Here is a 24,333-nt window from a genome sequence, read left to right on the forward strand (position 1 = left end):
GTGTGTGTGTGTGTGTGTGTGTGTGTGTGTGTGTGTGTGTGTGTGTGTGTGTGTGTGTGTGTGTGTGTGTGTGTGTGTGTGTGTGTGTGTGTGTGTGTAAAATGGATTCAGTTTAGCCATGTATAATTCAGATTTAGAGAAACAAAGGCCCGCTGATGTCATAACGGTGGAAGATACACATTCTTGCAAGTTGAGCAAAAGAGACTGAAATCCTGGAAAACAGGATGAGAGGACATCATTCCGCATCTTCAGCTTCCAGGTGTCTTCACCTGTTTTACTCATTTCTATATTTCATAAACAGTCAAGAATTAACACTAAACATTCAGTTTATTTATTCTATAGGGAATTATTTTGCCTTTTTTTTTCTGTTTATTTGATGAAACACAGCTGTTTACTGTTTACATTATTGTTTCCTGTGAAAATGCGTCCTTCCATTTGAATCCATTGTTGATTACTGACAAATATGAATCAGGTTTTTCTTCAGTTGTTCTGTTGTGATTTGCTGCCATTGCTGCTTGTAAAGAGAGATTCCACCTACTGTACTTCTCACGCCCTCTGCTGGGCTGCAGAGGAATTACATTTTTTTTTTTTTTTTTTTTTTTTTTTTTTTTTTTTCTTAATTGGACACCTGAACATGTTTTGCTGATCAATCACACCCCTGGATTAAACCATCTGATTTAAACAAATCAAACAAAATGAAATTCAGGGGTAGAAAATAACTACCCCCTCCTGATAATGAGGGTCAGCTCATTGTTTTTGATTTTAATCAAATTTATAATGTTCATTCATTTTTACAAAGATAAAAAAAAAAGCTATAAAGTAAAAGTTTCTTCACTGAATCTAATCTAAAGGTTTATTATACGTGTCAGTAGCTTCTGCTTAGTGATGTAAAAAAAACAAATTGTGTGTGAACATCTGGAGACAAAGCCTCTTCTTAGTTGATCTAGACTTTGAAATTAACATCTTCCTATCAGCACAAAGATATTTTCCAAATCAAAAATATGTTTTGATTTGAATCTTGTTCTGGTGTTCAGTCTGGCTCTTTTCCACTTCACTGTGAGACCTGGATACGACTCCTGTTAGAACAGGGATTAAAACAGTTTGATCACACAGACAGTTGCTCTGGTTTTATGTGCTGACATCGAGAATAAAAATGTTTTCAATCTTTCAGGCTTGCATAACTCTCATGTCTTGTGGACGATTGATTCAGTCAGCATCCACATTCCAGGTAAAAAAACAACAACAACAAAAAAAACGAACCGTGTCTGATGTGGACAAACTGCAGCCGGAGGTTTGTTGTTCAGCTGTCAAACATCATGTAAATGTCACGCTGCAGAGTCGAAGTGTCTCAGTATGAGCCCAGCTCCTCCTCCCTTTCACCCCCCCATTCCCTCCTCTATGAATATGTACCAGGCTCTCTGCTCCTGTTGGTTAGAAACTGAACTGCCTGAGACTAATCGATGCACTCAGCGACCCGTCAGGTGATAACATAGAACAGACAGATCAGTAATCTTCTATTGACTACCTTCTATTTTCCTCTGTCGCTAGGAAATTATTTCATTTGTAGAGCCGAGCGTCTCTCCCTGAAAGTCCTAAAAAACTGCCGTAATACAATTTTTATATAAGATGGATTGTAACAGAGAAGTATCCCAGAGCTCTGCAGCCGACCTGCTGTCACACTGAAGCTTGTAATACACTCGTCATCCACTAGAGGACACCTGTCAGTTTCACGTGAACTGAAAGGAAAGATTTGGGCACCAAAAACCACCACATTAGGTTAATGAAAAGATGAAGATTTGGGTTAAAATAGATCATTTTACATGACTTTATGTATATCACGTAAGTTACTATTACATGCGATACATAAATTAAACACGTTAAATAATATATAACAAATGTACGTAACCTGAAAGAAATCTACATTGACTTCTGATGTCTCACAGACGTGGACATCGTTCGTCCAGATTAAATCAAATTAAAATTCTCCGTCATGTGACCTCCTTCTGTGACCCTGGTCATACATGCGTGTATCTTTTACACTTAGGTTAGCCATCCTCTGGTGGACTGTAGAGTATATTACACACTGTGGAGAGATACCTGACGGCCTCAGCTCAATGGAGCACTTTAGGTAGGTAGGTAGGTATTTACTTTATTAAAAATTTTTTCGCTACAGCAGCATACAGAAGCAATAAGATAATAATAGAAATAATAGAATAAAATACTAGAATAGAATATAATAATAGAAAAGCAATAAAATAGCAATCTTTTACTGTCTTTCAGCTCCTTGTTTTAGTTTTACAACAGTTTGATTCAGTCTCAGCTGTGTTTGCAGCCCAATTACACGTCATATCAACAGTAAAAGAAGTTACGCTTTCACAAACACATCATTAGATACTGAATATCATTGGCTTAAACTGGATATCAACATTTTACTGTTGTTGCTGGTCAAGGAGGAACTAATGTTTATTACTTTATATCCTGTTTAGTAGTTTAATTTACAGCAACATGTATTTACTCCAAGATAGGCCTACATTTTAGATTTAAGATGATTTCTGAGCGTTTAAAGTAAAAATAGTGAAAGTAAATTAAAAATGATCAGTAAAGTGACCAGGTGTCCCACTTTATTTTCTCACTTGTCCTGTATCCCACGTACTGATTGGCTCTAGTTTTTAAGGGACACTGCAGGACAGACACTTTTCTTTTTGTCCAAAGTGCAGTGAAGACAGCAGAGAAGGAAACCAAACAGGTCAGCAGACTGTGCATGTACAGCTGCACCAAGACCTTTATTTACTTTGCATGTTAGTTTGAAAAGTTGCATTTAAATAAAACATAAATTTGTTTATTCCTTCACGTGTTTTAAAGACCTAACCTGTATCCCGCATTATATATTCGGTGTGTTTATTTTCTAATTTGGATAGACATAAAATATCAGCATTGTGTTCTCCTCCAGTTTATACAAAATTAAAGTATTTGTAGGTCCTTCCTGTCTCTGTTTATGGTATAAACTCGGTGGGTTTTTTTCTTCATCCTGTGGTCCTAACTCTCCTTCCACCTCTCTGCTGCACGGTGAGACACTGTTGGACACTAGGGCCGCACGGACACCGAGTCTGCGCGGTGCGGTCTGAACCGGGGAGGTTCTGAAGTTCAGAGGCCGACATCGAACCAGCCCTCCGGTCGGTGCCTGCAGAGACCCGCGGCAGCTCAGACACGTGCAGAAGTGAAAACGTTTCTATTATATTTATTTTAATGTCGTATTGAAGGAGGAAACATCGAGGCTGTAAGAATGAGTCTGTCAACAGAGGCGGTTTCTCCAAATGGACCTCAACAGGTAGGAACTCACTGTAATCAATAGAAAGTCCTGCTGGGAGGGAACAACTTAAGGCCTGTATGTCTCACTCTTCAGGGAAATCACTTCACTTTAATGCAGAACATGGACAAATAATTATTCTTTTGAATCGCACAACACACACTAACAAGCCACACTCTGCTTTCTTCTCATTAAGAGCCAAAAAAAAAAATAAATAATCATAAATATCCGAATAGAAATAATATTAAAAATAAAATTGACATGAGGGATTTAAAGAAGCTCACTGTGGCTATGTGGACAGTTATGAATTAAAATGTGCTATATTAGAGCCTAAAGTTACTGTTATTTACTCTTCTGTGCTACTAAAACAGATTTATTTTACTTTTATCTCATAAAAATGATTTAAACAACAAGAAAACTTTTTTTTCCCCCCCACATATATGTAGTTGATATAAATAAGTAAACAAGCAGCTCTCTTTGCTCTTAATGGTTGGAGGTGATGTGTAAAACTCACAAAAAGTAATTTAATAGCTGTTTGTAATTGTTCTGCCAGACTGGGCTGTAAAAAGTGGGAACTTTAAAACCCCAAAATATATAACTGAACAGCTGTGATTATGAACTCTGACATGTATGAAGAGATATGTTGGTTATCTGTGTAGATGTTGTTTGAACCACCAGTTGAACGTGTGTCCGGCCACCAGGGGGCAGCCTCAACAGATCATTTAATACTGCTGATACAGTATATACCGTAGAGTATATAGAGTTCATAAATAAGACAGCTTTTACTTAAAGTCTGATCATTTACTTTTTGTGAAAATGTTGAATTAGACTTGAAGTATCACTGCTGATCTTTAAATGTGTGTCCAGTTTTGGATGTTGTAGCTGCTGCAGCTCATTTTAAATGAGTTCAGTGGTTTAATGTAACAATGTCTCATATTTAATCAGAAAATCACATGTTTTCATTGACATGCACTGTATGTAAAATCTTAATATGTAAAGTAGCCTGTACTTAAAGCAGGTAAAGAAATACAGCAGAGTAAAAATAAAATTATTTCCCTCTAAATTGTAGTGAAGTAGAATTTGTTAAATTAAACTGGTATCTGCTAGATTAACTGGACTTTTCACCTAAGAGTTGTTCTCCTTTAACATACAGCTCTTAATGTTAACTTTTCCTTATTCACTTTAAAACATTAGCATCAAAAAGCATAAGGCCTGGTTTTCAATCTCTTATTTTTAAGGTATCCTACCTAATTGCTCCCCAGATGAGTCAATAAATCAACTCTGTGTATTAATGTGGTACGTGTGGACTAATCTGGATGAAGTGATGCTGATCTTTGTTTTAGTGTCACTAAAATTATACGCTTTGCTAGAAGGACGAGTCAGACCTGCTCCTACATGAAGCGTTAAAGAGCTCGTTTCAGGATCGAAAATACTGAATGATGAAAGAGTGAATGTTTGAAGACATGCTTTAATTTACCAGCAGATGAACTGTGTGTATGAATGGATTCTAATATCTGAACTTGATCCAGATACCTGTGATGTAAAGGAGATATTTAAGAACTTTAAACAAGCAGTAGATCTGACTGATCTGATAGGAAACCTGACGATACTACGTCCTGCCCAGCTGTAACCTGACTGCACCACAGACCTGTCAATCAAACAGACACGCCCCCAATAACACGTCTTTTTGAAGCTTATTTTCGAATTGATTAATAACTAATTAATAATTAATTAATTAATCATTTTCAGATGGAACGCCAGAAAACTAATAAGAAGGAGTGACTTTACCGAAGAAGACCATGATAACTTTATTATTGATTTTGTATTTGATGAGAGAAGTTGAATGGGAGTCTATGGAGCCAGAGGCTTTTTGGAGCCAACCTCTAGTGGCACTTGGTGGTATTGCAGCTTAAGACATTTCTGCATCGGCCTCATTTTTCAGAACTGGAAGCTACGAACACTTTTATATACAGTCTGTGATTTAGAGTCTTGTTTCTGTCCATGTAGCTAATTTACGTTCACTCTGTCAGCTGCTGTCTGCTATGTCTAAAAGCTTGATGGATGAGAGCAGAAAGAGTGAACCACAACAGTAAAGATGCAGGGAACCAAAACAATGAGCTGAAAGACACTAAAACAAAGGGTTAGAGATGAGAGAAACTGTGGAACTGAACGATTATTCTCTGTGAGAACCAGTTCATGTCGTCATGTGATTCATTATATAAAAAAAGAAGATAGTTCAGGTTTTTTATAGACCAAACAATTAATTGATTAATTGAGGAAACAATCAGCAGATCAACATCATTGGTGATGATGTCACATTCAAAGGTAAGGTGTCAAAGATCACCCTAAATCATTTTGTCACGCTCACTAACACTTAAATTTAAGATTATATGAAATCTAAAAACTAGAAGCTGAAAGGTGTTTCAGGAAGTGAGTGTCTCCTCATCCATCCTATGTCATACTGACAGCATCACTGTGTGTCTAATTCAGCACCGCCAGGCTGTACATGACCCCCGGAGTCAGAGCATGGCCTCCTGGGAGATGAGCAGGTCACGGCGGAGAGATGGAGGTGATATAATATTAGTGTGATGAGGGGAGGAGGTGGGGTTGTGGTGGGGTGGGTGGACCGCGGCCAATGATCAGCAGGCAGAATCACTAAAGTAGAGAAACGGAGAGATGCATTCTCTCCACACACATCATGTCACAGAGGATGAAGCCGGATATAAAGCAGGAGGTGATGAAGATGAAGAGCAGCCAGCTGGTTCCGTCCTTTTAGTATTTTCAGGCCATCAGCTGGTTTCAGCTCGAAATACGTTTTGTCCTCAATATGATACCGAAATCAAAGATGCTGCTGTAACGGCGGCCGAAGAGACTCCGGATTCATGAATTAAAGAATCATCTTCCCTCCATGTTCTCTAACGGAGGAGAGCGGAGGAGAGAGCGATCAGAGCCCGCAGCCGGTGCCCGGAGAGCCCCGCAGCCGATGTGCAGGCAGCGGTGGACGGCAGGAAGCTGGTACCCGTGTGTCGCCGTTCTTTCCCCGGGATCCGAATCCGGAGGCGTGCCGCCGCGGAGGTATGGGCTGCGCTCCCAGCATCCACGTCTCTCAGAGCGGGGTGATCTACTGCCGGGACTCGGACGAGTCCAACTCCCCCCACCAGACCACCACCATCTCCCAGGGCACCGCGGCCACGCTGCACGGGCTCTTTATCAAGACCGACGCGGCCGAGACCATCCCGTCCCTCATCACCAACCAGAGCCGACACTCGCGCAACAACTCGAACCGGGACCGCAAGGAGAACGATGGGGGACACGTCCGCATCGAGGCCGAGACGCAGACCAGCCACACCAGCGTCAAGGTACGGGGGCTCTCCGAGGGGCGTGCGATCCGGACCGAACACGGTGTGTTCAGGCTCAACAGCAGCATCACCGGGTCGTGATGGAAACACACACACACACACACACACACACACACACACACACACACACACACACACACACACACACACACACACACACACACACACACACACACGGGGAGGCCGCTGTTTGTTTTGGTGAGAGGAGGCCTGGAGGTCTGGAGATCATTCAGTCTTCATCAGAGCTGCAGACATCAGTCACAACAACCATCATTTTATTTTCTGCAGATGAAATAATGATGATGATGATGATGATCTGATGCATGCAGCCCGTTACATTTCTCCTAAAGATGCATTGAATAACATCAGGTCATCAGAATCAGTGATTTATTAATAAAGATGCACTGCAGCTGAACATTAAGCTGAGTGGTGTCGCTATAATTTATAGCGGTTTATTATACATTGTAGCGGAGTTGTGAGCGGATATATTGACATATTGCAAACAAATACAAATGTTTTCATTCATCAACTGTTTGCAGCAGCTTTCACTTCAGTGTGTGTCCACAGGAGGACAAATAATAAACTCTTATATCTGCTTACAAATGTACATTACAGTGTGATAGAAACCCTAATAAATACATTTATAAATGCTGAGGAGTGTCCAAGTAAAGTCAGACTACTTTTCTCCGTGCACTTTAAATTGTCCAGAACTTTGCATTTCTTGGCCGTCAGCTCTCTGATGTGTAAAGTCTGACTGTGTGCTATAAGAAATCCAGTAAATGTGCACCATGTTGGTCATTTAAAACACAGAGTGAATTAAATAAACTTTAAATAAACGCTACCGAGTGCAACTTTAGTCCTTTTTTTGTCAAGCTACTTCTTTCAAAGTCAAAAGAGAAGTTTCACACACAGAAATGAAGTTATTTAAAAGCTCCAAACTTCAGAAACTTGAATTAATATGAAGAAGTTATAGTTGTTACATGAAATCAGCTCGTCTTTGTTATCGGTTCTCACATCTCGTCATACAGTCCGTGTGCTTTTTCCTCGTTGATAGATCCCTCTCATGAGGAACATGTGAACAGATACTTGTTCATATTTATGATCGAGCCCTGGAGGATAGAGCAGTGTTTTGTTAAGAAGCAGCACAGCAGATGATCTTGTCATCAGACCCTCAGAGTACTTTAACCCCTTCATGCCCGGACCACATTCAGACTGTTTTACAACATAATATCAAGTTTATTTAGTTATTTATAAACTCTTAAGATATTATTGAATTATTAACTCTTTTTTTATCTTTTAGAGTCTCGTTAAAGAGTGTCTGTGAGTCCTGTGCTCTTTATGCTCTTTAATAATCACTTTCTATTAATTTCTGCCTCTTGTCTGTTCCTATATGGAAGAAAATCAGCACACTATGAGTGATTATAATGAATGAAAATATGTAGTCATCCTAACATGTTGTTTCTCAATAGCACCGAAAACATCACAAAATAATCAATCGAGCAGTTTTATACTTTTTATGGATTTGTGTCATGAGTTTAGTGTTTTCGCGTGTCTGTGCGTGTGTGTGTGTGTGTGTGTGTGTGTGTGTGTGTGTGTGTGTGTGTGTGTGTGTGTGTGTGTGTGTGTCAGCTGTTCCTCTGCTCCCTCTCCACTGGAGGACTGCGAGAGGATCAATAATGCCTTTTATTAATAAAACCATCTGCTTCACCCTAAAGGATTTTAATAATTTGTCACGTCGCTGATCACGCTAACGTGTGTGTGTGTGTGTGTGTGTGTGTGTGTGTGTGTGTGTGTGTGTGTGTGTGTGTGTGTGTGTGTGTGTGTGTGTGTGTGTGTGTGTGTGTGTGTGTGTGTGTGTGTGTGTGTGTGTGTGTGTGTGTGTACCCCAGTCATCTGTTTACCCCTCTGGTCAGTGTAGCAGCAACAGTCACATGTGAAGGAGCTGATGCTGGTGGTCTGATCAGATTTCCCCCCGAGGCTTCAGACTGTCTAACTTAAAATAATTTACAGTACAGACATGAATGAACACTTTCTCACCGCCGCCACCTCTCGTTTAGACGCACAAAAGTTCAGCTGTCAACTGTGCAGTTTACCGCAGACAGTTCACATTTAGTTGCATGATATGTGAATTTTTACATTTCCATACCTACACTTTTCCTCTGTTGTCTCTATGAGCATCAACCTAACAAGCTGAGCTGCTGCCCTGTTGACTATAAACAGATTTATTTTGTGAAAGTTATCGTTATTTGTCATCATTATTAATGTTACTTCTTACTGAGTTATCGTTTCCGTAACTCATAGCTGTTGTTTTTGTATCGACAATGTCGATGTCATAAAGTTGCAGTTTTTAATTGATGTCTTGATGCAGGAATGTTTACCTGCAGAGTCAAGATGGAGATCTTTAAGAAAACAGATTACTGGTGTGAACACGTGTGGTTTCATGCTGTGTGTTCAGATTTAGCTGTCTCAGTGTGGATGCAGTCTGGGATGGGATAAAACAGTGGATGTGTGTGTGAGGCTGTGAAGTGGAAAATAGTTTGAATGTTGAACTAAGATGACTGTTTACATGCAGAGAGCTTCCTGTAGGTGTGTTTACATGTGTGTTATCTCACTGAAGCATAGTCTGAATTTTTATTGTGCGCAGTCATGTTTCCAGGATCCTGTTTAATCAAATACAGATTAATGAGCAGTAAGAGGTATGGTGAAACCAGTGATTTTTAAATCTTAAATTAATAGAAATTTAACAGTTTGTACTTACTTATGTAAAGTCTTAACCCTCGTGTTGTCCTTGTGTCAAAATGACCCGCAGCTGTGTTCAACCAAGTTCTAATTTATTTCTATATTTTTATATTTTTTTGGCGATGATTGGCCATCATTCTTTAAAGAAACCCTCAAAGCCTCCTTGTCACCAATGATCCCAAAAAAATATGAAAATAGAATAGAACTTGGTTGAACACAGCTGCGGGTCATTTTGACCCCAGGGCAACACGAGGGTTAAATTTAAACCTAAACTAAACTTAAACCACTTTAAGATTTTGGGGGAAATTATGAACTAAATTCATACAACATAGTTGGGAAATCACAACGACATAAATATGCAAACATACACTGAACAAAAGTAACAGAAGGAATTTGACAGGTCACCACTTCACCGAACTACTGTATTGATTAAATGATTATTTTTATAATTTAAACAATGAAACCCTTCTGATAGATTTAATTTAGCACAGTGGAGCATTGAGCATTGAGCTAAACGCTAAGAAGCTAGTTGTAGTTCACTGCATGCTAACATTCGCTAATAACATACCTCCCGCTGTGTCAACGGTCTGACGTTGGTCTGTACGTGTGAGCGCCTCTTTCTGTTCTGCAGCCGGAACGTAAACTAATTCGTCATTTTTATAATCCAACATCACTTTAAACTCCTTCAAAAGAACTCTTTAAACATGCTGTAACTTTGTTAACTTTATTTCATTGTGAAAAATAAACTGCTGTATTTAATGTGCACTGAAATGGAGGAGGAGCCCCTTACAATGAAAGCACTGTTTGATCTGGATCCTAACAAAGTGTATGCAGTATATACAATGACATGATGTACCTGGATCTCAGTCGGCAATTAAGGCTATATTTATACTGCACCGTTCAGAGCCAACATGACAGAGTGGCTCGCAAAGAAACAACAGGATTAGCTGAAATGAAAACAGCTCCATCGCAAGAAGAGCTGCAGAAAGTTTAGGAGAAGATCTACGTCAAAGTTTTCAAACAGTACAACAGTACAACGGCTGGTGGCGGGGGGGGGACACACACTCTGCCTGTGATCGGTTGTTACGGTTGTCGAGGGTAAAGGTTAGCCTCTTATTTCCAGACGGTCTGGCGGATGGTTTTCCTGTCGTTGCACCCTGACAGGTGTAGACCTATTGGAGCAGCCTTCGACCAATCAGCATCGACCAATCGACGTGCCGACACACCGTCGCCGTTAATGGGAACTTCAAAATTTTGCCGTTTTGGCCTGAAAAATAACTTAAAGGATTAAGCAATTATATTATGATAGCATAATACTATAATATAATACTACAAATACTATACTACTACTACTACTGTATGATAATAATACAAATATATTGGCAGGACATACTGTAACATTAAAAGTTATACTACCGATGCACCGAGTATCCCCACGCAGAGATCAGAGGACAAAAACTACAACTCGCAATGCGCCTGCAAAACGCAGCAGAGGCTCTCACACTGAGCTGGAAACAAACGGCTGTTCAGAAATTAGTTTAAACAACATAAATACAATATTTTCAGCTGGACCACACCAAGTGTCTGTTACTGAGAGAGAGAGAGAGAGCGAGAGAGATCAAAGTTACACCACAGGCCAGCTGAATGCTGCGACTAATTAAAATGGATTATTAAAAGGATACAGAATAAATCATACACATCCTGTTGAATTTAAGCTGTTGTGATAAAAGATGGGTGTTGAGCAGCACATAAAAGGAGCTGATTCAGCTGCTTTGGGTGAAGCTCAGCTATGTGAAGAAATGTTACGTTAAACACGAGGAGCCCTTGAATGTAAAAAAGTTTGACGACCCCTGATTTACTGTATGTTTTGTGACTGATGCGACTGGTTGCCTTGACAATGCAGTGTTCCTGTGGGATTAATAGATTCATTTATTTTATACTCTCACAAAGAAAACTACAAATCTCTGTGGTTTGGCTCTGATTTCCTCTTTATTGTCTTCCTTCCTCCAACTTTCTACAGACTCTAAATTCCACCGTTTCTCATCTCTCTGAATATTTTCGTCCTCCTTCCTGTCTCTGCTCTCCCACCTCTGAATCCTTATTCATCAAGTGTTCTTAGCGATCTGTCAGTCTCGCTCCTTCTCTTACATCTCCATCCATCTTCCACCACTCCTCTTAACTCTAAGAGGCTTTTGTCTGTGTTCTCTGTACAAAGTCCTCCTCCACTCACTTTCTCGTCCTGCCTCTCCATGAGAGTTTTGTCACCTATTCTGAGGAGGAGGTGTCCAGTGACAGCTCTTCCTCTATCATCTTCCCACCCCCCTCCCCCGACTGATCTGTCTCCACACTGTTTCCTCAGCACTGATCGCTGTTTTTCCCTTCCTTCCTGCTCGGCTCCACATCTGGCTGTCTCCTCATCCTTAAGTAAAACACAATTACTCATATTCCCATGAAGCCAACCCTCAAACCGCGCTGATATATTCAGATTCGGGCCTCCTGCTGTCACCGACGATGATTCAGTCCTCTCGGTCTTTTGGTTTTGTCTCTGAACCGTGAGGCGCTGGTGGTGGTTCTGACCAACTCCCTCGGATCATCTCTGACTTGGTTGACCTTATTTCTGTGCCCTGTTAGACCACAGCATCACCGCTCACCGTGATTCCTGCTCAGCCCTCCCACAATACCTAATGTAAAGTGCTCCTACTGCTTTTCACATAATACTGTAATAAAATAAACAAACGCTCATCATTAAATGACGGTAAACTCCTCTGGTACAGCAATTCTCCAGAACAACACCAGCCGGTTTAAACATGTTCTCATGTAATGTGTGAAAAACATGTTGAAACTCCTCGAGGACAGTCGAACAAAGACTTTCACTGTCAGTCCTACTTCATCTGAACATATCTCCCAGCCGATTACGTTTCTTTGGGTTAAACTCTCAACAAATAATACCTGAAAACGATGGGTTTTTTTTTCTTCTGTGAACTTTAACATCCCAGAACGCTCACTCCTGCATCTGCAAACTTTTCATTTAACTAATATGAATTTACTTTTTGAATTGTAATCATCCCAACAGGGAAGTTTAAATGACCAGCAGCAAACATCTGGATCAAAAGGCAGAAAAACAAGCAAAAAAAGGCCCAAAAAACCCTTAACAAAAAAAAGTATGTTGTTCAATATAAATATTTTTCTTTTCAGAACAAAATGTCAAAAAATTATTCAGGGGAATTTAGAAATTGTTCTGTTTGTGTGTTGTTGTTTTTTTTTTTTAATTTATACTGATTTATAATTGAAGTTCACTTTCAATGCACTAATGTCGTTTTGGACCATAAAGTGTCAAATATGCATGCCTGCATCATATATATACATGTTTGATAACTGCGTTGTGGACGATATTTTTTATTTAGATATCTTTTTACTCCCTAATATCAGTGTTGGTGCAGCCTCCAAAATCTCAGCGTCTACTGGGAAACCAAAGTGTGTGTTTGTGTGTGTGCATCTTTACCTTCCCTTGTGTGTGTTGATCTTACATGATTCAGTGTTTTTATGTTTCATAAAGTATTCATCCTTTTTTTTTTTAAAAGCCACCCTTCACACTCAGCTGATTGAATCACATGACTATTACATGCGTGTTTATGTCCACATGTCTGAGCCTGCAGCAACAAATAAACGAAGCGATGTGTTCACGTGTCGCTCCACGGAGCTTCGGAGACTTCTCCAGACCAGATGTGGGCAGACATTTGTCCACCTTTTAAGCCTAATTACCGCTGTCAAATAACTGTAATGCTGGTTGGTTGAGTCATCGAACTGCCTCTGGTGGAGGGAACCGAAGCCCTCCTCCTGTATATTTAGAGAATAGATGTTTCTGTGCAGAGAGGCCTTAACCCTCCTGTTGTCCTCGGGTCAAAATGACCCGCAGCTGTATTTAACCAAGTTCTATTTTATTTCTATATTTTTTTTAAATATTTTTTGGCATCATTGGTCATCATTCTTTAAAGAAACCCTCACAGCCTCCTAGTCACCAATGATCCCCAAAAATATGAAAATAAAATAGAATTTGGTTGAACACAGCTGCGGGTCATTTTGACCCAAGGACAACAGGAGGGTTAAAGTGGAGCGTCTCCCTGAGCGTTGTGAGTCTGTGTTCATGAACATGTTAGCAGCAATACACACAAATTCCAACAAACAGCTCTGCAGGAGAAAAATGACTCATCAATGCAGAATATATATAACTGAATACGTGACGGTGGATACTCGGACGCAGAACGCGGCGCTCGCCGTGACACGGCATGATGTGGTACATGTTGATTCATTGTGCGTTCGGCGTGTGGTGTAAACATGTGTGTGCGTTATGCTCAGAGGATGCATATGTAGCTGAGTTGTTTGTTTCCAGACTGACATATGGGATTAAGACGCCCGCTGACGCTGCCCAGACGGGCTGCAGCAACACACACAAGTATATAGAACACACAGAGTGATGCACCTGCAGAAGGATTACGCAGGTAAACCTGTGAGTGCAATCTGTAATACCTTCTAAGGAGGTTTGCAGTGGACGGCTGCGTTCTGGACTGCGTGGAAACGTCCGTGTCCGCAGTGTAGGAGAAGTCACCACACAATCTGCAGTCAAGTTAACTACATGTACACATATTTCTTGCTTTAGAGGGATGATACTTCCTGTTTTACTGCTGTGGAAGAGGAGATCCGTGTCGCTCTGAGGACTGAAAGGTGGAGATTATAGGTGCAGCAGGGACAGACAGGTTGAGGGAGGAAAAACAATATGCCAATATGCTCCTGGACATCAATGGTAAAATGGTAAGAGGTGCTGTTCTCGCTCTGCATGTGTGTGCGTGTGTGTTGTGTGTCTCCGGTTTGTAACACCTGTTGTCCGTGTTTGTTGTGCAGGTTTCAGCTACAGAAGAATGTGTGGGACCAATGAGACTGACACAGGAGCCCATTCAGGTAAGAGCAGCAACATCTGGACTCACGATACTTTGGTAATATTCAGGGTTTGTCTGAGGCACAAAGCTTCCCAGAAAAAGGGAATATGTAGCTCTCGTTTTGGTGCCAAAACTTATTAAATTGAGTTTCTTCAACACCATTTCACAACCAGTAATGTCTGTTATATCCACAGTTTTTGCCTGATTATACATTTCCTTTTTCAAACATGATTCTGTGTATGTTAAGTCTGCTTTATGTTCTTCAGTTCATTAGAAATGTGGATTCAAAAATGAATCTGAAAAAAAATAATCCTAAAATAAGGTTGGAGTTGGTCAAATCAGGAGCTTTTCTTTGAACGTTTGTGTTTTCTTAAGTTGAAATTTATCGATTTAAAAGTGGTGGATGTGTACCTGAAAGAAAACCTCTCATCTCTTGTTATGCAGTGATTTTAAAATGCATAATAAATAATTCTGGATGGATTTGAGTCTCGCACTTATAACAATAATAATAATAATAATAATAAAGACCGAACCTGGAACTGGTCCTCTGTGACCTATTTACTGAAGTGTTGTCTGAGCTGACTGTACTTAAATTAATGTGGTTTTATGGGATATGGTTTTTGCTCTGGGATCCTGTTTTGATGTGAAGTCGCTCGCGGACGTCTCGTCTGTCCTCTGAGATGAAGATTTCATTTGGAGAAGTTGGGAATATTGAAGGTTAGACCGGGTTGAGTCGGGGATTGTCTGTGCTCATCCTCTGGTTGGGGATTAGGACATGCCCTAGTAAGATTTATTCTTATGCAACAAAGAAAGTAAGAGCTGCTGGAGGTGACCAGCTGCTCTCTCTCACAGAGCATTTCTCCGTGCTGCCAGCTCCTTCCTCGGGAATCAGCCTCTTTATTAGCTGCTCATTTATTGCTCTGATTTCATTTGCCTCGGTCGGAGCAGTGCTGCTTGGACCGATCTCCGGGGGTTTCTGAGTTCAGCTCAGCGCCCGCTGGAGTGATGTGAGAGGCCTGGCATGCCACTCATGTTCATGCTGAGCTGCGGTATCCTGCTCTGCTCTGCTCTGCTCTACCCTTCCTCCTCCTCCTCCTCATCCTCCTCCTCCTCTTCCAACCAGCCAAAAAGCATTGTAGCAAGAATCTCTAGCAGCATGCTGGCAGGTGGAAGGAGTGAGTGCTTTATTAAAAAGCCTCATCTCATGCCTCATAAAACCCTCAAACTTCGCTCCTTGAAACCTGTTCGGTCGTACCGCCAACCCTCTGCTGCGTCCCTCCTCTCTCCGTCTTCACTCTGACTTCACTCCTTCCTCAGGCTGGAGAGATTAAACCAGATAAAAGGAGAGAGTTTTATGTATCTGGAGTTCTCCTTGACATTTACTGTTTCTGCCTCGCAGCCCTGCAGAGTTTCAGCTTCTCCAGAAACCTCCTGCTTCAGCTCATCTAATAATTCATGTGTTTCAGTCATTACTCTCATAACTGAATGTAAAGCAGAATGTATTGTTATTATATTTCTCATTGTTTTACCTATTTATATCATGTTTTGTCAGTTTTTAGTATCACTGCAGGATGTTTGCACCGCTGACTGTCAGGATGGGGGTCTTTCAGCTGCATACTAGTAGACCAGTCTGGAAACCCTGTGCACATGAAGGTCCGCCCAGCCACTCTGAAGGGTGGACCAATCAGAGAGCACTGGGGGAGGGGCTAAGTGTGATGATGTTAAGGTTTAAACCATTTGACAGCTGTGGTAGAACTAGATGAAGCAATACAAGCAAATATGGAGGGATTGAAGCCGGTGCTAGAACCCTTAAATATAAATTAAAGTCTGCCGTAGTCATTTAACAACATGGTGCACAACATACATTATTATAGTGGAGGTGTACGTTCAGTAGGATGCAACGACTACAAACAATCTTCAATGGAGTGTGGCCAGACTAGATATTAAACTTGGAGTTTGGGCCTGAAAATACCAGCTGAACTAGGACTAAGAAACAAAAACACTGTTCATCACTTGTACGTTTCAGTCCTCAAACCTTCATCAGGTAGAATTTAAATCAGTCCAACTGCTCCAGCCTCATACTGGATGGAAACCAACAGAAATCACTACCAGTAGCAGCTCCTTAATATCTACTGCACACAAACTAAAGTCAATAAGATCTTATTTTTTAAATATTTTCATACAAAGTGCAACAGAATAAAAACTTAAATACTAACAAAACGCTACACAAACATAAACATGCCCTAACTGTGTCCAGGACTGTCTGACTCCCACACAGATAAAGCTGGTTGGCCCAGTGACACCTCTCTGTGTTTGGGAGACTCCCAGCGTCAGATGGCATGACGCCTGTGTGTGCAAACACAACAGATTAACCTCTGAACTCTGAAAATGTGACTTAGCGCACGGCGGTATTCGAAGATGAGCTCCAACAGCAACTGAACGTTTACTAGAGAGTGTTCATACAAAGAAGAAGACAGGAAGTGACTGTGTGAATCTTCAAATGTTTAAAACTAAAACTGTATCTTAAGGATGCTGTAAGCTAGTGATTATGTAGTGATTACATTTACAATGAGTAAATGTAAGAAGGTGGGTGCCTGTGATATGATGTTGGTGTGATAGAGCTGTGTTCTGACCAATCAGCAACCATCAGTGACATCACTTGTTGGTTTGTGAACATTATGAAGCCTCCAGTCCAGATTCTGTCCGTCACCATCTCGTTAGTTCGGAGCGGTTTGGAGCAGGAAGTGACCATATTTGGACAAGCTGGGGGAGGAGCCAGCTGTGGATCTGACTAATCTGATTGGAAACCTGATGATACTTCGTCCCGCCCACCGATAGCTTTAACCTGACTGCACCACAGGCCTGTCAATCAAACAGATGGACCACCCCCCCCCAAAAAAAACCACGTCTTTTTGAAGCTTATTTTCTAATTAATGGGGGATTATTTTCAGATGGACCACCAGAAAACCAATAAGAAGGAGTGTCTTTAGCTAACAACACAGAGATAACTGGTGGAGACATTTTATTGACTTTGTATTTGATGAGAGAAGTTGAATGGGAGTCTATAGAGCAGGAGGCTTTTTGGCGCCAACCTCTAGTGGCACTCGGTGGTATTACAGCTGAAGGCACTTCTGCATCGGCCTCATTTTACAGACCTGGAAGCTACGAACACTTTTGTATACAGTCTGCTGTTCGGACTGTGATGAGGTATTCAGACTAACAGCGCCTCCTACCGGGCTCGTCATCGGTACCATATTTGGGCGTCGGGTCAGAGATGTGTGCGGTGTGTGTCGTCCCGGCTCCAGCGGCTGCTGTGCGTGTGGAATTTCACATGCTAGCACCGTGGTTACACAGAGCAGCGCGGGATCAAAGACTGTGGACCTTTCACAGGCACTCACCAATACGAGCCCGACTTCTCCCTCTGTCCTCGTCCTCTCTCCACTCTCACCTGCTCCTGTCCTCTTTCTGTCCCTCCTGTCTCCAGCTGTGTGAGACCACGTGTGTCGTGGCTGTAGTCCCCCTCTACTTATTCCACCCACTCCCTCATCGTGCTCCCTCTCTGCTCCTCCGCCTCTACCTCCTTTGTTGTCCTGAGATGGGAGTCAGGAGGTGAAGCTGCTGCGAGCAGAGCAGAGTGCTGTTGCTTCTGGCTGCTGCCCAGCTGCCTGCGTGTGCACGAGAACCTGTGTGTGTGTGTGTGTGTGTGTGTGTGTGTGTGTGTGTGTGTGTGTGTGTGTGTGTGTGTGTGTGTGTGTGTGTGTGTGTGTGTGTGTGTGTGTGTGTGTGTGTGTGTGTGTGTGTGTGTGGTGTGTTCGTGGTCAAAACCCAGTGTGGGATCAAAAACACGAGACCTCTGCTCTGCAGGCTGCAGGTCTGCTGGTGTGAAACAGAATTAATTTCAGTTTCAGCTGCAGGAAACATTTGCCTGATGTTGTTTCCTGCATCATTTTAAACTCTCTGCTCAGAGCAGTGGAGGAGAAACAGCCTGCAGGTTGCAGCTTATCACAGAATAAACAAGAGGACAGTTCATAGTTTTAATTCTCCTGAGCTGAGATTGTCTCCTGGGTCTGAGGGAGGAAATCCACATATAACCAGAGGACATTAAAACCTTGACAGCAGCGCTGAGGGTGAAAAAACAGGACGAAGCTGCAACACAATTTATAAACCTCTATTTTAGTGAGTGAAATCTAAAATAGAGGATAGGTGGGCGTTCTGACTTAATCAATAAAAAGTTTTACTCACTTCTACAAGTTTTACAAGCATTGGAGGGTTCAGACTTTCAGACCAAGTGCCGGAAAATGAGGCAGGATGTCATCAACCATTAAATAACAAGAGAACCGGAGGAGTAAAAATTAGCTGCAGGTTGCACACCATGAGGGGACAAAAGTATTTAAGACAAAGTATTCAACTGGCCCAACGAAGAAATCTAAAGTCCACATCAAACAAAATTATAACTTATTTTCTGAGAAGAAAACAAGTGCTAGTAGTAATGTCACAATAATAATAAAGTATATTTCTCCATTCAAACAAAAAAGGCCAGATTGACAACACGCTGATGTCAGACACACGTCTATCAACCAGTCAGCGTCAAGAACAGGGAGACGGAGGACACGTAGGTGATGAGGACAGGACGTGAAATCTGTCATGAAAGGTTTTTAGTGCACTCGCAGAATTAGTCAATCAAAAGTTTACGATGTAACAAAAATATGAATCTTAGTTCAAACTTTAAGGTGTGAAATTTGTTGAGTTTTGACAGTGAGCTCAATCTGATCATATTTAAAGTCCAACTGAATTAAATTACATAGTTTTGTCTGCTTTAACGTACATATCTGATCAAGTGTTTTAGGGTTTTATGGCGGTGTCCCTTATTTTGATGTCAATTTAACTGATCATTGTTGAATTATAACAGACTGAGAATTTGTTCTCAATCAGTTTTTACATAAATCAGTTAAATACACACTGATGTTAATTTAGAGAAGCTGAACTTGAAGTGTTCAGCATGTGTATCTGTTTATGACTTACTGTAGGTCCATACAGGTCAGTAACCTTCCCAATAGTGTAACTGTGGTCAAATATATAACAGCTGGTTCTTGGTCTGAGTACTAGATGTGGTGTTGATGTATTAACATACACTACGTTGGTGTCTCTTCAGGTCCTGCTGGTGTTCTCCAACGAGGACAGCCAGAGCGATGCCTTCTGGTGGGCCTGCGACCGCGCCGGCATCAAGTGTAACATCGCCCGAACGCCCGAGTCTGCCGTCGAGTGTTTCCTCGACAAACACCACGAGATCGTCATCATCGACGGACGCCACTCGCGCTACTTCGAGCCTGAAGCCGTCTGCCGGTGAGCCCTGGCTTCTGTATGACTGACATTTACAGACTGCCTCCTCCGAGAAAGGGACTTTCAGGAATTAACTGAAGTTCTTGGATTACATTGAAACCACCCTCATGTTTGCACTGACAACATGAAGCCACCTCTGAAAATATGTCTAAAGGTCACGGATGAGGACACGCCTGGCAGGGACGCACGTAACCCGCCTTAAACCGTTGTCGCCTTCTTACTCTCTGGTGATAAAGTGTGCTGGTTTGTGAGCTTCAGAGGGAGGAGGAGGAGGATTTAATGAACAATGTGTTGAACCAGAAGAGCTGTTTCGTTAATCTTCAGGTGAAGTTAAGATAAATTTAAGGTTGAAGCTTCATACGACATGAGACATGAGAGGGGTGTCGACATACTCAGAACTGTCAGCAACAAACTGAACCTGGATATTAATCTGGCTTCTTTTGAGACCAACATGCATGTTTGACTTTAGACGAAGAGTTTTACCTAAACGGTTTTTAACCTAAAATTACTCATGTATTCTAACGGCTACAGTTCAGTGTGTTTAATAGCAGTTAAGATGTAAACATCTGAGACACCAGTCGGAGGGCTTGTTGGTGCCCTCCGGTGTTCACTGGAAGCACCTCAGACATCTAAAGCTTCAAGCGTCACACTCTCAAGGATGTTTTTACATGAAGTCTCAGTTCACATCATAAACCGATCAGCCACAACATTAAATCATAAAGAATAATACAATAATAAATCCTCCTTCATAAAGTTGATAATATTCAGTTGTTATTCATTCTGTCCTTTTTTAATCTGTGATGTTGTTGAACTGGGTTCGACTGAGAGGTGTTCCTAATATTTGGTCAACTTAATTCATATAAATAGGAAGGACAAAATATTAGGAACATTTCTCACCATAAACACAACACAAACTACAGACTCCAAACTGACTGTTAAATTAAAACATCACCTCTCAATCAAATATAATAACAACTGAGCATTACGATGCTGATGAGGATGGAGGTTTTATTGTGTTTCACTTAATACTTCACCTGTCAGTGGTTTTAATGTTACAGCTGATCAGAGTACTTCCTATAATCCTAAGGACTCCTTGCAGGAGTCTTACTGTTGTTGCCATGGTTTCGTTTGTTTTTTAAGCATCACACTGCAGTAATTGTCTGTGTACGGCAAGCCTAGAGGGCTAAAATACAACGAGAAAAGGCAAAGCGAACCTGCTGCACTTAATGTTCACAGTGCACGCTTGTTGTCACAGTAGGGGTGTTGGAGTAAACCTGAACTACAAACTGAGTTTGTTGACATGAGAGATTGATAGATGCTCCAGGGAACCAAATACAGTTTTAATAAACCTATTTTTACTATAGGATAACCTCATTCCCTCCCTGTGTTTGAACAGCTGTTAGTTAAGTTCATACTGGTTATTCTGGTCTGTTTGTCCCCATAAATGTCTGGCCTGCATGAGCATTTTAAGATTTATCTGGATATATTTTTAGTCTTGTATTTTACACAGATTTGTACAAATTTAAACTGCTTCTTCCTGCATCATGTTTGTTTTTTAGTCAGATTCCTTATTTAATTTAATGCTGTCAAATTTTATTTGGACATTTAGTGATTAATGCAAGTTTACTTATAAAACCTGGATGTTCTTCAGCGTTTTAACATGTATTTAAGATGAATTATTTCTCATTATTTTCAGCACAAACCGGTGACTGCTCGCTGTGTTTAACTCCGTGTTTCTGCAGACATTCAGGGCTCCATAGTTATTGTTAGATACAGTTCTCGACACCAAAAGCCACCACCGTATATTTAGTAGAGTGATTTACTGGAAGAGCTTCGTTATTTCCTCGAGTTAAAGGAACACATCCATTCGTCTCTGCTGTCTCCTCATCGCCACAGTTTGGCTGCTGCTCCTTTCCTTCCTCAGCACCATTTATTTTTTCCTCATCCTCCACCTACATCATCTGCTCCTCATCCTCCACCTACATCATCTGCTCCCCCCACTCCTCCTCCTCTCCATCACTGTCCCAATCCTCCTCCACCTCCATCATCTGCTCCCTCTGCTGGATGTTGGAACATCTGCTCCTCCTCTCCTCCTCCACCTCCATCATCTGCTCCTCCTCTCCTCTTCCATCACTGCTCCTCCTCTCCTCCTCCATCACTGTCTCAGTACTCCTCCACCTCCATCATCTGCTCCTCCTCTCCCCCTCCATCACTATCTCAGTCCTCCTCTTCCTCCATCATCTGCTCCTCCTGCTCCTCCACTCCTCCTCCATCACTGTGTCTGTCCTCCTCAACCTCCATCATCTGCTCCTCCTCTCCCCCTCCATCACTGTCTCAGTCCTTCTCCTCCTCCATCATCTGTTCCTCCTGCTCCTCCTCTCCTCCTCCATCACTGTCTCAGTCTTCCTCCTCCTCCATCATCTGCTCCTCCTGCTCCTCCTCTCCTCCTTCATCACTGTCTCAGTCCTCCTCCTCCTCCATCATCTGCTCCTCCTCCTCCTCCATCATCTGCTCCTCCTGCTCCTCCTCCATCATCTGCTCCTCCTGTTCCTCCTCCCCTCCTCCATCACTGTCTCAGTCCTCCTCAACCTCCGGGCCTCTTTCTCGTACGTCCTGCCTGCGTCACGGCTCCGAGGCCGAACCTCTGAAGCGCACGCTGAGTTTGATATTTTCTGTGTAAAGTTCAGAAATGTTCTGCCCGTCTTTTGTAGCGATGACATCATCCTTCATGTTTATCCCATACCTAAATCCCAGCCGCTTCTCCTGAGCTCAGAGTGTGGTTGACACCACATCCCGGTGACACTCGGTTGATTTTTAATCTGGATTTGTGTTACTTTTCAGGATGATCCGCGCCACGAAGCCCTCTGAAAACACAGTCATTCTCGCTGTTGTGTCACAAAAGTAAGTTATAATTTATGTTCTGTATTTTACATCAGTGATTTATTAGATGGAGCTTTAAAGACCCTGACATTTTTGTTTAACAATATTGATCTGTAATAAGATTTAGAAACATTTTCTCAGTTTAAAACTCAAAGTTGATTACTGCAAAATATTTTTCCAACGGCTCTGACAGCAGAGCCTTTATTAGGAGACATTATTTTTCAGAATAAAGAAGGTCTTTTATTATTCAAGTCAAAATGTTAAAGCCACACACTACGGATCAAAAGGGTAAAATAATTAAACTAATATATCAATATGAAGTTTCCTCAGTTGATTACTTATCTTAAGATAATTGTTTTTGTGTTGCAACTTTTCCAAAATGTTATGTTATAATATACAAATGAGATATTATCTAATTAAATATGTGCTAATTTGCATAAATTTCCCAAATAAAATTCTGAACATTGAATAAAGTCAGGTTCAAAATCTGTGTTTCATTTAGATGAAATGCTCGAGTCAAAATTAGTACTTGTGTTTTTTTGGGATATTCCTCCATATATCAATACATAACTACAAAAAAAATACAATTTACCATGTTTTTAAGAAAAAAAATTGTCGTAAATCCGGCTAGGAATGATATTAATCCCTTTGTATCAACCTTCAGAATATAGATGGGAATAAAACTGGAAAGTCTGGTGTAAAGATTTAGATTTGACTTTATTAATCCCACAGTGGGGAAATTCAGTAAAAAGAAGTGCTACTGAAGTTATTCAAGTGGAGATTTCTGACTCCGACATGGATTGTAAAATTTAAAAAATAATTTTAAAAAAATCTAAAATAACATTAAATGAATTGTAATACTCTAAATCAGAAATCTCAACCTCACTACCACATTCATACACCAAACTTTAGTGTTTTTCCATTTATATTATAAAGGTTTTAACAGAGGGATTTGTTCACAAATCATTTATAGCCTGATTTTTATTTTATTTTATTCTCTAACTTTACATTCATTTTAATCTACAGGCACAAATACACACCGGGTGGAAAAATAAAAACCTAAATGTGTATTTTGGATGTTTTCTGTCCAGTAGTCTGAAAGAAGACATCTTAACGTCGCCTTCAGCCACCATGAATGAAAGAACATCCTACAAAATGTTCCTATAAAAAGAAGGCTGCAGGGATTTTAATAAATTAATTTTTTAAAAATCGGAAAGATTTGAAAGATTAAACAGGATTAGAGTATGAAAATATTATTTCTGCTAAAAAAGAGAGAAAGCGAAACAAACTGGAGAGTCAAGAGTTCTGAGCTGTGTAATCAGACTGTGTCTTCACATTATTTGGTTAGCAGCTGTCTTTATAGGACAATTTGACAGAAATCGACTATATTAGTGAGAAAGAAAATAAAATAGAGAAATATTTCATATGAAATAACTGAAAACTATTTTAACAGAATATAATTTTTTCAGAGGATAAATTTACTCACACTATGAAAATAAAGTTTTCAGGGTCTTTAAGCTGCAGTTTGCCAGACACTGTTTGTACAGAGCTACAAGCGTGTTTATTCAAAAATGAGTGTGGTTGCAGATGGTAATAATTTTTCTCGTCACTGTGCAGAGCGCCTGACCAGGACGAGCCATCTGTTCTTCCTCTGCTCTGCGCTGGATTCAGCCGAGTACGTCCGACACTCGCCTGCTCTTGTTGCTGTGTTTGTGACAGATGTCGTCCTGAATGCGTTCTGCTTGTTTCTCTGAAAGATTTTTATTGGGCATAT

At 41.0% G+C, this 24,333-nt stretch overlaps 1 protein-coding gene across 1 annotated transcript in view; it reads left to right on the plus strand.

The window, feature by feature from the left end:
• The first annotated feature begins 5,964 nt into the window (after nt 1-5,964).
• The window catches only part of pde8b (phosphodiesterase 8B), a 34,938-nt gene continuing 16,569 nt past the window's right edge, over nt 5,965-24,333 (plus strand). Inside the window, 5 exon segments of the mRNA XM_069701863.1 lie at nt 5,965-6,666; nt 14,305-14,361; nt 19,492-19,682; nt 22,521-22,580; nt 24,177-24,234. Coding sequence (XP_069557964.1) covers nt 6,385-6,666; nt 14,305-14,361; nt 19,492-19,682; nt 22,521-22,580; nt 24,177-24,234 — 648 coding nt within the window. The 5' untranslated portion in view covers nt 5,965-6,384.

The sequence above is a fragment of the Brachyistius frenatus genome, unplaced genomic scaffold, assembly GCF_029030835.1.
Source record: "Brachyistius frenatus isolate BFR_SWC_R1_liver_20210118 unplaced genomic scaffold, ASM2903083v1 Contig_3, whole genome shotgun sequence".
NCBI lineage: Eukaryota > Metazoa > Chordata > Actinopteri > Embiotocidae > Brachyistius > Brachyistius frenatus.